The 15,397-nt window shown below is 40.8% G+C and overlaps 1 protein-coding gene across 1 annotated transcript in view; it reads left to right on the top strand.

Annotated features, from left to right (window-relative positions):
- Positions 1 to 15,187, top strand: part of COL14A1 (collagen type XIV alpha 1 chain) — a 119,855-nt gene extending 104,668 nt beyond the window's left edge. The window contains exons 42-49 of the mRNA XM_017746050.1: positions 368 to 421; positions 1,300 to 1,371; positions 3,405 to 3,440; positions 3,853 to 3,919; positions 4,431 to 4,619; positions 11,787 to 11,864; positions 12,793 to 12,948; positions 14,305 to 15,187. Of these exons, the coding sequence (XP_017601539.1) occupies positions 368 to 421; positions 1,300 to 1,371; positions 3,405 to 3,440; positions 3,853 to 3,919; positions 4,431 to 4,619; positions 11,787 to 11,864; positions 12,793 to 12,948; positions 14,305 to 14,618 (966 nt within the window). The 3' untranslated portion in view covers positions 14,619 to 15,187. The remainder of the gene's footprint in view (positions 1 to 367; positions 422 to 1,299; positions 1,372 to 3,404; positions 3,441 to 3,852; positions 3,920 to 4,430; positions 4,620 to 11,786; positions 11,865 to 12,792; positions 12,949 to 14,304) is intronic.
- Positions 15,188 to 15,397: the final 210 nt, after the last annotated feature.

The raw sequence follows: 15,397 nt of genomic DNA, 5'->3' as shown, positions 1-15,397 counted from the left end.
AGTGAAATTCACTCAGAGGTGAAAATTGCCAGTATGAAGAATTTTGTATTGTTTTTTCTTACTTCAAAAGTATTGTGTGAGACTAGCTGGATTTTTTTTTTTTTTTAAAATCTTGGTGACACTATGGCTCCTTTTCAGAAATAAACCCTCCCCAGGGCAAATAAGGGAATTTTTTCCTAAGAAATCACTACCAACAGGTATTAATTTAAAAAAAAAAAAAACAACCAAAACCAAACAAACACAACAACTAAGCAAAACAAAACTAAAGAACAAAAGTAAAATATTTCTTCTAGATGAAACAGAACAGAACAGATTCACGAAGTACATATAAAAAGCTGATTAAATTGCATTTATTTATCTTCTATAGGGCTTTCCTGGCAAGGATGGACCCACAGGCCCACAAGGACCTCCTGGCCCAATGGTGAGTATTGCCCATAGAATTTGTTACTGTAAAAGTCAGCAGGATTTTGGGGGATCATAGGTCACACTGTTATCTATGCTACAGTGGATAGAGCAAGGCCAAGGGAAGTTGGAATTCTCACGATGCGCAGAGTTGGCAGAGAGCTGCTTGTCCAGTGTAATTTCTTTCCACTCCTACTTAGCTCAAGAAGAAAATGTCTCCCATGGGAAGGAGAGAGAGTTGTTCTGTCAATAGATTGATAACTTGTTCTTGGTCAAGTAACTGCACTATAAAGAGGGAATTACTGCTCTTAACATTTGAAACGAGACTTTCTTTTTGTCAAAAATTCCAATTTGGACTGTTAACTGAAGTGAACCACCAAGTTTTACTTGGTCCGGAGGCTGGAGGTGAGCATAGGTGCTCTCAAAGAGTAATCAAGGAAGACAGCAGAGGCTACATCCAGCCTCTAACGCAGGATGTATGTTGCCTTCAGAAGCAGTCTCAGTCTTCTCAGGGCAGCTAGGCAAAGTTAATGCCTTCTTAATAGACTGAAAAGATTAGGTGAAGCTACTGGTGGTACTGAGTATTCTCCAATCCAGCTTTTTGTTTTTACAAAGAACATTCTGAGTTGCCCCCCCTGAACACAGTATTGACATCACAGGATTTAGTGCAGTGGTTCAGCAACTTCTGCCCGTTCCAGAAAGCAACCCAAGTTATTTTCCTCAAGTGATTTTCTCAGAGCTGTGCTTTTGGTGCTCTTTTTCCTTCAAACTGTACTTCATAGTCCTCCCTCTGGGAATCTCCAGTCTTTGACTGACAGAACTGTCTGTGCACTTCCCATCAGGACTCATGGATGTTGATTGCCATCACCACTATTTTCTTTCTCTTTTTCCACATAGGGCATACCTGGTGCTCCAGGTGTTCCAGGTGTTACTGGAAGTCAGGGGCCACAAGGTGATATTGGAGCTCCTGTAAGTGAAACTAATTAGTATTTCTCTGTCTGCTGTTGTGCATTAGTTGGTTCCTGAGCCTGGCTTCACTCTTGGACAGAACTCCTCAATATTTATTGCTTATGATCTGTTCACAGTTAGGGGCTAAGTTAAACATCATATTGACCTTGCCTTGTTCATTCTTTCTAATTAAATTTATTTGTTGGTCTTACATACAATGTTTGGAATATAGGGATTAGAGAGTCAAAACACAAGATTAAAACACAGAAGTTAAAACACAACTATGTGAATTTGTAGTCTTTTTGTAATTATTTTCTTCTTTTTTTTCCCCTTTGCCCTTCAAGTGACTCTCTGGAAATTCAAGTATGCCATTTATTAACATGAATATTTCCAAAATATTATTCTGATTTCCAAACTGTGAAAATAATATATGAATAAAAATCTGTCTTTTGTGGTTGCTTGGTGTTTACATCAGAACAAATGAATAATGACTAGGGCTTTTTCTAGATTGCTATTATAAATTTGACTATCAGTTTCATAGTGTGCAAAATTATATCCTCTATATCTAAAATTAGTATTAGGAACCTCCAATATTAAGTTCGTCTCCCAGACGTTATTTTTTATTATTATTAAAAAAAAAACCCCAGAACAAAACAGTTTGACTGGAAGAAAGGAATACAACTATGAAATGAGTGTGTAAATTATGTAAAAGAGAAAATTTATAGTGGACTTCTTTTTTTCTGTAAGAGTTCAGACACTATTATGTATTCATATTTTAACATTTGACTACTTGTTTAATTATGAAGCCTGCTCAGCTTTTTCCCATCTATTATAGTAAACATTCTATTTAATTTTTAAAGACATCAGAATGGGACAGTGTGCATTTCTGACTCTATTTGTAGAATAGAAAATTTTCTTCCGAAATCCAGTTTGGTTTGGAGATTTAGGCCAATGCAAGCATTTTCATATGGTTAAGTGGAAATGAAATTAAATTGACTGATAATACATAAGTGAAGATAATAACCTAATGCCCAGTTCTACATAGTTTCTAAGTGTGATCATGGAAGATGCAAAGGAGATTTGAGGCGCTATGGAACTTTTACTATCAATATATAACATGTTGACTGTGCAGTTCCTGTCCAAACACATGTTCCAGATATTGAACTAAATTTTCTAGAATGTAGATATTCCTGTGAGTCATGTAAGAGCTCTGCTGTGCATGGTTAGACTCTAGTAGTGCAGAAAAAAACAGGTGGCTGAAAAATTACTGAGCTTCAGTAACAATCTATTCCAAAATGTAGAGTTATAGAGGCCTTAGAAACAATCTTTTAGTTTTTGTAGGATTTTCTTCTCTCCAAGGATAGACTAAGCTGTGCTTTAACCATGTATCAGCTGGCTGGTTACCTATGCAGAAGCACAGAGTAGTCTGAGTTCGAGGGGAACCACAAGGATCATCAAGTCCAGCTCTCGAGTGGATGGCCCATACAGGGCTCTGACCAATAGACCTTTCCTTGCTTTAGTAGTTCCTGAGAAATGTGTAGCCCACCCCAAAACCTGACATTGGTGGAGTTGTAACTGCCCTAGACGACTTGTTCCAATCCATAATCCTCCTCACCATCATTACAGTATTACATTATCCTTAATGTCATATGTAATTTTCTGTGCAGTTTAATCCCATTGCTGACTCTGTTCATAGTGGATGCAGAGTCTCACTACAGCAAATTTCAGGCTGCTATTTTGCAAAAATTAGACCTGTTTCAGCCATGTGAAATGCATCATGTGGTGGCCTGTCCTTGCTGCTACTGTGAACAAGGGAATTCAGTGTGTGACAAGCACCTGAGAAAGTCATTGTTCCCATGTAATTGCCAAAGGTGAACATTCTGTAGAGTACTGAAATGAGTGTATTTGTTACTGTCACAGAACCTCCTCAAAGCTTGTTTATTGTTTATTTTTTTCTCCCTTTTCTATGAATCTGCAAGGAAGACAATATTTAGGTGTTAAAAATTTTGAGCAGAACAAAATGAGAACTAATTTTGTACTGAATCTTTTCATAGGGTCCTCCTGGAGCTAAGGGTGAAAGGGGTGAACGGGTAAGTCTATGTTCATGTTAGCCGTGGTTTGTTTCCTGCCTGGCCTTGTGTTTCAAAAAGAGCTTTTCCTGACAATTTATGTTTCTCTGTGTTTACAGGCACAGCAGTTTTCTCTTTGCAATTAAGCAAACTTTCCTTCTTTTCCAGACATGGTCTTATATATAGCTACATTAATATTTTGAAGGTGGGAAGTATGTGGCAGTAAGCATGTCTCCAAATCTCTTATTAGGGTTATCTTCTCAGACCTCTGATTGCTGGCCAAAAAGAGAAATAGGAATTCTTTGGCTTTCCTTTCTCATCTGTGAGGATATAATGTGTCAGCAGTAATAAATATCTTTCATTGCTCAAAGTGCTTTCAGCACAGAACTGAGTCAAGGAACTGTTTCATGACACTGCTGCTGTTGTTATCCAGGGCGATCTCCAGTCCCAGGCAATGGTTCGGGCTGTTGCTCGTCAAGTGTGTGAACAGCTCATCCAAGGCAAGTACATGGATGGTCCATATGCTTCTCTCTCTGGAATGAAACTTTTCCTGCCACAGTTACTTACAAATATGACACCTTTCAAAATATCCAAGGGGACCTGTTTGTTCTATACTAGACAGCTGGGATTTATGTTCCAACTAGATTTATGTTCAACCAGATTTATGTCCAACTAGAGCTGATTAGCATCGGCCATCTAAAAAAAAGCTGGAATTGTCTCCAAGCTGTGACACTATACAGAAGCTTCTGCTGCAAGAATTTTAAATTTTTATAGACATAAAATACCAATGCCCCCAAAACCTTTACCAAAGTAAGAAAATAAAATCTTGCACAATAGTTCTCCCATTTTCTATGCCCTCCCTAAACTACTATTTCTCCCCTAACAAGCGCACAACTTCATAATACCAAAGCATGACAGACCACAGCCTTGACAACCTGCCAGTACTCTGTTCAAACTTTGCTGAACCAGATTTTCCACTGCTACTTGAAAATTATGAATTTTTCCTGACAGGTCATATGGCAAGATATAACTCAATTCTGAACCAGATTCCAAGCCAGTCTGTCTCAACACGAACCATCGCGGGACCTCCTGGTGAGCCAGGTCGGCCAGGGGCTCCAGGGCCACAGGGTGAGCAAGGATCACCAGGCATGCAAGGGTTTCCAGGAAGCCCTGGTCAGCCAGGAAGACCAGGAGAAAGAGGTAGGCTGCATACTTCACAAATACAAAATTACACCTCCCTTTCCTGATACAAACAAAAGTCTAATAGCTTTTGTTTCCTGTGTAAATGTGAAAGCAACAGTTTTCTCATTAGCTAACTGGTGAGCTTAACACAGACTGTAATGAAGGCTCTGGAGACTCTGTCCTGAAGGTCATGCAGGCTTTGCCGAGTGTGATTTGGTAGAATCTGACAGAGGTTTAATGTTTAAACTGCTAAATATTGGCGGAATCTAATTGTGCACATCCCATCACATCATGTTTCATCTTAGTGAGGCTCTGAAGGGAGCAGAATCTCTAAATAAGCAAAAGAACAACTGAAGAAAGTCAGATGCAAAACTGATGTGTATGTTGGGGAAAAGTTGAGCTTTTCTGATAACAAAATGTGTCAGTCTAGGTATTTCTGAGTCATGATCATCTGAAAGGAGCAATATTGATAAGAAGAGAGAAAAATTTCTAGTTTGAGGAGTAGAGAGGATAAAAAAGAGGAAATGGTGAGGTCAGCGAGAAGTAATACACTTAACATTTACAAGAATTCTCTTCTGTATTCTTACATGTAGGCTAGATCCCCCTCTCCTTTCCTCCATGAGCACTGTCTAACAACAAAACAAGCTCCATGTTTGATTTACTCTCTCTCTGTGCAACCCTGGCAATCTTTTGTGTCCCAGAGTAGCACTAACCTCAGAAGGTAATACTGAGTAGATCTATAATTGCGAAAGTGCTTTGAAGAATATCACATGAGGTGACCAAAAACCCAAGAGACAAATGTGATATTCAAAAGCAGTGAATTGGTGTTGCTGTTACAAAATCTGCTGACTAGGATTTTAAAAATTAATTGCTATGAAGGCTGTTCAGGAACTTAATAGTTCCAGTTCACAGTAGCCATTATGACCATAGTTAAAACATTGTTTTTAATAGAAAGTCTTTGAGTGAACCTGTGAGTCTTGCCCTCAAGACTGTAATTTTGAAAAAAAGAGGCAAAGTTTCAGGTACTGACCGTTCAGTCATGCTGCTGCCTGCTCCAGCTGAGCAAAAACCAGACACTGTCCAGAAAGGAAGAATGAGGGAGCGTGAGACAAGTAGAAAAGAAGATTGGAAGAGACAGCAGCTGAGGAACTGACTTTAAAAAGAGTGATCTGGAGATGCTGAATGCAGATTTCAGGATACTTGATTCCATGCTAATACTAGCATATTTTAAATGGCTTCTTGGGAAGAGGCTGTTCAAGCTAGGACTTCAGGAATGGGGCAACCGAAATGCCAGGCTACAAAAAAAGGAACATGTCTGACATTTAGCTTGTACTTTCTATTGTATTTGCTGTGCTGAGGTCCAGACATGCATGTTGTATACTGTGAAATCACAGAGTGATTAGATACAGTCATTTAAATGAAATGTGATGTGGGTCAGCCCACTGCAGACAGTGTTAATGCCTGGGAAGCAGCACTGGCAATAGAGTACAGAAAGGGTAAAAGCACATTAAAAAGACTATTGCCCTTTTCCTTTCTATTACCCTTTTCCTCTCTATATATGGATAACTGATAACTGATGATTTTGGCAGGTAGTTCTTGTGAGGAGTTTTATACTTGGTAGAGAGAAAGCTCTAATCAAGCATCCTTCAGGACTACAGTCAGCCAGAGCTCTCTGCAGATTTTCATAAAATGAAATACCAAATGTTGGGAATGTTTTACCATACTTGCAGATTAAAATGAGGTTGTTTCAAGAAACAAGAATCCATGCATAATCTTTAAGACAAAATAATTGGCTAGTTTATTTGGAGTGAAAATGGATTTTAGGACATTCATGTAACTGGAGCCTAGAACAGAATCTGTAAGAAAGAGGAAGGAGCTCCTTCAGAAACTAGGCAAAAGTGTATAATAATTTTTTACTCCTTGAGGATTCAATTTCTTCAGAAGCAACTGAATTTTTAGACTGTTGTGTGTTTGATGTAGTAGCACTTTATTGAGCAGGAAGATACCTTTTGCTACAGACCCTTGGAATATTTCTGAACCCATTTCTAAGGAATTGCTCTAAGCCAACCCCAAAATGCAAAAATGAAAATTAAAAATTATTTAACTGGCTTCATGCTTGTGGAAAATGATTGGAAGTTTTTCGTGCATTCCCAATTCTCACTTAACTCCTAACTACATATCATACAGGGAAGTAGCAGACTAAAATTGTTCAGCTTCTGGGTGGAAGGAAGGGTTTTTAAGTTTCCAGTGACTACAGAGAGGATGGTAAATGATCAGACTCCATCCCTTGCTGTGTTCTGAAGCACCGCTTGCATTTCACTTGTATAACAATGTATAGTCTTGTCCTGAAGATCTCCAGCCAGCCACCTGGAAGTCTTTATGAACAATGTGTTTCTTTTCACTAATGTCATCAGCATTTTGGCTGTGTATGAAGCCAATTTAATGTTCAAGCCCAGTACCAGATTAGCAACTCTGAAAGTCAGGCTCCACCTCTAAGTTCAGAAAATGCCGTGCAATAGAGTGTGCTAACCAGTAATAGCCATTAGAAGGAAAAAACAACTGTTTGCTTATCTGGCAGTGTTGCTTTTTTCCCCTCAGACTGTTGGGATTGCTGCAAGAGCCTGTTACTGGCTCTGAGCTGAGTGGCAAGGCGCTGGTAGAGCGGGAAGATAAAAGGTGGGTGGAGGCCAGGTGTTTCTTCCTGCTCACCTCTCCTGCCTTCCACCTATTCAATCCCAGCCTGTAAGAAGGGGGCACTTCAGAAAGCAGCGTGTGGAACTGGTTAGAAATGGTGCACCAAAGAGAGCTTTACTGGAAAATGTCAGCAGTGAGAGATGTCAGTGGGCTTCCCTGCTAACTTGCCTGGCCAATAGCTTCTTTTCCCTTGTTTACCTTGTCACTCTGCCAAGCATTAATCAGATGTTTGAGAGAGTGTTTGGAGTTCTGTTAGAAACCTCCACTTGAACTTCTAGGTCAATGATGTCCTATTCCTGGATGGAATTCCTCTCAGTAGTAACACACTGAGCTGGTCCTTCTAAGAGAGACCATCTCAGTGAGAAAGGACTAGTCATTCTCTTGACAGATTCAGTTCTCAGTGTCTGTTTCCAGCTGAGAGGCCACGTTGTATTACCAGGCCCCTACAGTACATAATCCCAGATAAATTACTAGAATTTTGCTCTTTGCTTATATGCATAAGTATAGGGGTTTGGAAAAAACCCGAACATTGATTATTCACAGCACTCATCTCTGTTTGAATTTTAACTAGTTCACAGCACTGTTTCCTGGTTTTCTTTCAGCTAGTTTGAACATATTTTGTTTTGGTTTTGTTTATGAACTGGGACTTCAACAACTAGTGTCTGGCTTCTGAGTGCCCAGGAAGTAGTTGACCCTCTGCAAAATAATATAAAAACCGAGAGTCAACATGTCTTTTTCTTCTTTTTGGTTTCCAGTTATTTTTATAATATATGGGTAGTTTTCTCAACTTTGAGGAAAAATGGAAAGGCCATAGTAAAAATTATTCTGAGGCACTGCTAGCCTTCAGATGTTGTGAAAGTGCAGTACTTCTATTACCAGATAGACTTCAGCTCTTATGTGGCCTGAAGTGGTACACAAAACTTACAGCTACTTGGCCCATCCCACTATGATTAAAGTACGATAAATACCTAAGCTGTCACTGGGAAATTTAATGTCCTCAAGCACAGCTTCATCCTTATTTGCTTCCTGGCTTCATATGAAAGAGCCAGTTAAACATGTGTTATCAAAAGCCACATTTACAGCTGTGATGGCAAAATTCCAGTGGAATTAAATGTAACTTTTGCCAGTTGCATCAATTAAATATTTTTATTTCCAATGTTAGCTTCATCTGAATTAAAAAAGAAAAAAATCACAACCCTGTGTTATTATGCACTATGCTCACAGCTGAACATCTTTAAAAGAAGACATTTTTGGTAGCAGTTTAATTTTTTTTAAATGCAGTAGGTAGTTCTCACAGGACAGTATTCTCTTAAAGACAACATTAGATAAAGAACACCTGAGATTTCCATTTGTGTGGAAACCATGGAAATTTAATTTTCTTTGCTAGAAAATGTGTTCATGAGCTTGGTTTTGTTTTCAATAACTGATGCTATCAGAGTTATCTTTAGTGAAGGGTTGGAAATAATTGATTTCTGTTGCTTGTGATCTCCATGGGGCTGAACTTAAGAGGATGGGGACAAGATATAAACCCATGGTTAGCATGAAGGGGGGAGATAGTTTGATGGTATTGCTGAAGCATGGCCATAGCACAGGTATGAAAGCAGTTCCTGGAACCTGAACGCACTCAACTCAAATGGCAAGTTTTGATACATGCTTTCATTCTGAGGGCAGTTAGCCATTGCAGTAACCTACAAAGCAGTAACCTACGAGAATGATGGCTTGTCTGGTTGGCTTTCTGTAAGCTGTGTCCTACTGGCACCAAAGATGACTTGGGAGAATTTTGAATATTCTGCCATTTATTAGGAGCAAATCAAGAGGTCTATGAGTCTCTTAAGTCTGTCAGGGAAGCCCATGGCTTTAACTCATAAGCATTTTGCCTTAGGAGTAGGATATTTTTGCGTCAGTGTTTATGTTCTCTTTAACTTGGGTAAACTTTACTGGAAATCAGACTAAGAGAAACCTGATGCAGACTTTTATCTTGGCCTTCAGTGTTTGCTTTTAAAGAAGCTTTGCCCTGCACAAGAGATTCATCACTTATTCCAGAATGAATATTTTCTTCTTAGCCTGTGTAGATTTGTTCCACGTTTAGCATTTCTTACTGACATTTTATCCTGTGAACATCACACATGGCTGTGTAGTTTTGTGTGTGTTAATAATTATAATTGAGTACAACATTGTGGCTGTTGTCTTTGAAGTTGCCAAGTAATGTTAGCATGCAGTAGGATAAGCAATGGTCCTTGTACTAAACATCTGTGTAGATTCCAGATGGTTGTAGTGGGTCAGTCTTCTTAGGAAAAAAGCATTTCACACAAACAGACTTCGCCTTTTGCAAATGGCAAGCCTTTCCTTTCAGGTCCTGTGTGGTAAGAGATAATTTGGATACATTTACCTTGTTGCAAGGCCTGCAGCACAGGCAGAGAATTGCCATAGATGAGTTTCTGTGTATGTTTGAAGAAGGGCTAAGCAAATTTTAGGCATCTGGAAAAAAACACCACCACCCTCCCCATAAAATTATGCAATTGAAGGAGATAAAAGGCAGAAAAGGGAAACAGGCAATACCTTAACTATGCCAGGACAGCGGCAAAGAACCTTGTAGAGGTAAGACAAAGGGGTCATCATGCTTCAGTTAAAAATTAGATGCTCAGTGTGGATTTACTGGTTGCAGTAGTGTGGCCTGTGTTTTCGTGGTTGGGGCACACAATATGTTGCCCTGGAAGCCTCTTGTTCCTGCAGAAGACCCAGAAGTCCTCAGCAGATACTGAATCCACTTCAGTTCCTCAGACTCTCATTTGATAAACTCGATGTAAGCAATTCTTTGCCACCGTTGGGTTTTAATTACTGTTTTTTCTACACTTAGACTTTTTATTTACTTAGTTGCTTCCATTAGAAATTAGCTTAAGAAGGTGAAAAAGATCTTCTATGACTCCCTGAGGGGAAACCCTATGAGGAGGGGCTGAGGTCTCTTGGTTTCTTCAGCTAGGAGGAGACAGAAGAGAGACCTCATTGCAGTCTACAACCTCCTCATGAGGGGAAGAGGAGGGGCCGGCACTGATCTCTTCTCTGTGTGACCAGTGACAGGACCCGAGGGAAAGGCCTGAAGTTGTGTCAGGGAAGGTTTAGGCTGATTATTAGGAAAAGGTTCTTCACGCAGAGGGTGGTTTGGCACTGGAACAGGCTCCCCAGGTCACGGCATCAAGCCTGACGGAGCTCAAGAAACATTTGGACAATGCTCTTAGGGACATGGTGTGACTCTTGGTGATGGTCCTGTGCAGGGCTGGGAGTCAGACTCGATGATCCTTGTGGTGCCTTCCAACTCAGCATATTCTGTGATTCCTTACAAAAATGAGGGGTTCTCCAGCTGTTTTGCCCTAAGAGGTAGCAATTACCTGAGCAGAGGGGAAGGAGGGAACCCAGTCAGTTGGAATTGTAGATACTGCCCCATCCAGGGCAGGAACTGTTTGCTTTCTGCTCTGTGTTGATAAAGGTGCTGTGCATAGGCTTTGACTCTGAAAGTGGGGAAGCTGTGAATCAGGAGAGCAATTACCAGTGCTGGGAGGGAGGTCTGGAAAATGGGGAGGAAGTCCCACAAACCAGCCTGGATTTGGTGTCTTTGAACCATCCAAATTAAACACAGACTTTACAAGAATTTTCAAGTCACCAGTGGAAACTCAGGGTCTGGAATTTATAGTTTTGACACCTACTATAGTTCAACACTGCTTATTGTGATGGCTGCATATAGAAAGTGTTTTTATAGAATGCCATAGAGGTAGTGCAGAAGGAGATGGAAAGCTGGAAGTAAGCAGTTCTTTCTCTGAATTACTAGATTTGTGATCTCCATGCATCAGACACAAGGAGAGAAATTTAGTGCCACGAGCGAGTGTAGGAACACAACTCACTGGCTGTGCATGTTGGAATATCAGAGTTTCAAGACTGGGAAGCACTCAGATTGGGCTTCCTTTGGGGGTCACATTTCGAGTGTGATGAAATTCCTTTCTCATGTTTAACAAGACTGCCATAACTGATAACAACTTTCTCCATGTATGCATAGAACCATCTTGTGCTGAACCACTCTTTGGTGGGTGAATGTTTGAAGGAAAATTTGCTGTAGCACTAAGAATTCAACTTTTCTGGGCCACACAGTAATTTATAGCTACAAGGCTTGGAAGACTCTTTTGACTTACAATAGTTGCACCTTGGTGTAGTCCAGAGGCAGCTTTCCATAGGAAGTGCAGCGTGGAAACTGGCTGATGCCTCTGCATACCATCTCAATGAAACCACCATGGCAGCAGGGATGTCCCAGCACTGACATTTCTCTTCAGAGGCTGTTAGGGGAGGGATGGAAAAAGAACCAAATAATTTTTAATTTTCACATCTTTCCTTCTCTGACATCTGTTTTTAGATGAAAAATAACATATGGAACTATAATCCTGCTTAAATAATAAACGCTGCTCACACTTTTGATCAAAATGTGACTGAGTACTATTTCTTTAGGTTTACCAGGTGAGAAAGGAGAAAAAGGCAATCCAGGTGTTGGAACACAAGGACCCCGAGGCCCACCAGGATCCACAGGTAAACTTAGATTTGAGGCATCAGGATTAGACCACGCCAACCGATGTGTGAAGCAGCTTAGATCAGCTCTGTCTTTCTCCTTAAGTACCAGAAGAGTAGCAGTTCAGGCACCGTAATCGTCATAATGTTCTTACTATGTATTATCATGTTGTGATACACCACATGATGGTGTCACCCATCACACAAGTATTTTCATTTCCCCTATGACAAACTGCTTTTCCAAGCCCACCTTTTAAAAATGTTTTAAGTATTTTTTTTTCAGACATGGGTTCTGGAAATGGAAAAATTAATCTGGACTAATTGAATTTGTTTTCTCATTGACTCAAGGTCATACCTAAATGTGAGTTGACGGAGAAACATAAAATAATTAAGCACATTATATCACATGGATTTATATTTAGCTCCTGAAAACGTAGAGAGGGTGATATCCATGTCCTGTTGAAACAGGAGTAAAATTGGGATTTCATTAGGATATCCTGGCCATTAGGCACCGGTATCAAGTCACAGCATTACCCCGAAACTGTATTGAAAGGGAATGGGAGGAATCAAGAGCTGTGCAGGCATCCAGGGCTGTCCCTTCCCCACGAAAATCCCTTTCCAGAAGTCTGATGTTTGGTGAAACATTTGCTCGAGCTCTGGCTTAAAGCTGTCTCTGGCAAGGAAGATGAAGCAGCAGCCAGAGAGGAGGCTCACTGGGAGTGGGTCTCCTCTCAGGCTGCTGCTCTGTCTTCCTTGCCAGAGGCTGAAGTCTTTCCCTCAGCTTGCCCAGGGGAGTCAGAGCCAGGATGCCTTGTGCTTCCACTCAAACTGTCTCCTGGAAGTGTTTATAGCACTCTCAGTGTCATGTTTTCCAGGCCAGGAAAGGTGGCCTCAAATCCCTGCTCTCATGAAAGACACTGCTCATGTTTCATCTCCCTGTTTTATGCAGGACCTCCTGGAGAAAGTCGAACAGGCAGCCCGGGACCACCGGGATCTCCGGGCCCACGAGGTCCTGCCGGTCACACAGGATCCCCAGGCTCACAGGGTCCTGCTGGGCCTCCAGGGTACTGTGACCCGTCCTCTTGCGCTGGGTACGGCATGGGAGGTGAGTAGTCAGGAGTCGGGGCAGCTGCAGAGGTGAGGGTGGCATTTTCTAACAGCCCAAGTGAGATGGAGGCTACTGGTGAACCTTGCACTAAAATGTGGTAGCTTGCTAAAAATCTGTGTGTCCAGTGTGGCTGTACCTTGTGGGACTGCAGCACAACGAGAAGGTGACCCACTGTAGTGACCAAAGGAAAGTGACCACTGTCTGATCCCAGCCTGTAAAACTGATCCCGCCTACTGGGTTTTGTCCTGTACCTGTTTGTGTAGTTGTATGAGCCTGCTCCATCTCAATGGTCTGTGCTGAAGCCCCACCACCTCATGTTTGTGACAGCAGAGTTTTTACATTTCTAGTTTTTCAAACGTGTTGCTCAACCTCCCCTTCCATGTGCCTCTGAGTGGCATGAGAGCATGACCCTTACTAAACCCGTAGTAGTGTAACCTGGCACAGGAATGCACGTGTCCATCATTAACCAGTGAAGCCATCTGAAGAAAATTATTCTTTCTACATCTTCTCTGTATCCTACTTTCCCACCTCGTTATAGCACGGAGAGGCCATGGGAAGAAGTTAACACAACTACCAAATATTGTATCACCCAACCTAAAATCAAAATTTATTAGTAAAGCACTAGTCACTACAAATGTTACACATAAGGCATATTTGTTTGATGTTTACAGTTTAATCTGCCCCCGAGCTGATTTGTATGTTTTACTTACCTGAATGTTTTTGTTGTCGTCTCTTCCTATCCTTTCCTCCTCACTTCCCCTCCCCGTTGTTCATTTCCTGTTTTAAGGCCCAATTCCTTACAATGGCTACCAATCCAGAAGGTGAAAGGCTCATTCTGGTTCAGGTCTCATTGGGCTGAAGGTCAGAGATGGATGCTGAACTGCTCTGTGCTTTCCAGCAACGATAATGACTACCACTAATGAACTTACAGCTGCTGTACATGCACTTGGCTTCCTGGCACTGCTACAAATTAATGCCTGACCCATTTTTGCCTGCTAGTCATGTATTCTAGCCCATAATTGGAATAAGCTATAGCAGGCAGAGTGTGCAGTGTGTAATGAGCACAGTATTACAACTGGACATTTGACAAATTGTGGTGGTGGTTTCCAACTAACTTGGCTGTCTGTTGGTGGGTTTCCAATTGCTCCAGCTTATTAATTTTGTTAAATGTTTTCATTGTTCCTTTATGTGAATAAAAGATGTGTATTTAAAGATTATATATATATATACTCACACACATGATATAGAAATGCATCTGTATGTAAAATGTCAATTTCCTAATGAATGCTCTAATTTTCTACTCCCCTTCTCCTGTGTTAACCGTATGAATACTCTTGGTGGTGGTGGGTTAAGGTGGATACGGTGAGCCAACTGATCAAGACATCCCAGTAGTGCAGTTGCCACATAACTCCTACCAAATCTATGACCCTGAGGACCTTTATGATGGTGAGCAACAGCCGTACGTAGTTCACGGGTCCTACCCCTTACCATACTCCCAGTCCTATCCATCACCTCATCTTGCTCAACCAGAGTTTACTCCTGTTCAAGAAGAGATGGAAGCCGTTGAGCTGAGATCCCCAGGAATCAGTCGCTTCGCAAGGAGGATCGCCAAAAGGAGCGCCCAGAGTCCAGTACGCACAAAGGATGGAAAAAGCCCCTCTCAGTGAACTGTTTAAAAAAGGGAAACATTTTATGTGCATCTGTGTTTGGCCTTTTGTCCAGGTGCCTCACCTGTCACTGAAGATGTTTACAGGCTCTTATGTAAAAGTATACATGGCCAGTTGACACAACAAATAATGGTAATTATCTTGCATGCCAGAAGTTTAGTATGTTAGTGGGTTGGTGCTAGATGATGATGAAAGGTCGCTTGTAGATCTTTCTCTGGAGTACTCTTCCATTCACTCTTCAAACTCTATTGAAAAAAATACATCCGGCTAAAAGTTAATGTCTTGTTATCCATTTTTTCCCAGTTGATTACTTTCTGTTTGTTTTGGATGAATTGTTTTACTAGCAGAGTAACCTGACTAAATCCACTGGAGAACAATGCATCAGGCGTCCTTGCACCCAGCTTATTATCCTTTTGCAAAGATTTCTTATATTAACAGACCATTGTTTTCTTAACTCACCTAAAACAAATACGCAAGAATGTTCCATGGGAGCACACTGATAATTTATTGTGAACCTCTTTCATTTCTGTTTTGTATGCAAATAAAAGTGGCAAGCTTTTGTATGGTAATTCTGTATTCGATTTTTAACTCAAAACAATTGCATTAGCTCTTCAGGGGACAGAATGCAATGAGAAGGAAATACATTTCTTCTTTTCACCACTTTTGGGCAATGGTTTTATTTTAAAGGATGTAGTATAAACATTATTTAGTATAAATATTATTTAGCCTTTTTTTTTAAATTATATATGGGCAAATGCAGAGAGTAACTATGAGCTGAG

This window comes from Corvus brachyrhynchos, unplaced genomic scaffold (genome assembly GCF_000691975.1).
Source record: "Corvus brachyrhynchos isolate BGI_N302 unplaced genomic scaffold, ASM69197v1 scaffold28, whole genome shotgun sequence".
NCBI lineage: Eukaryota > Metazoa > Chordata > Aves > Passeriformes > Corvidae > Corvus > Corvus brachyrhynchos.
The sequence above is the reverse complement of the archived record's forward strand: the minus strand, read 5'-3'. Positions and strand labels throughout refer to the sequence as shown.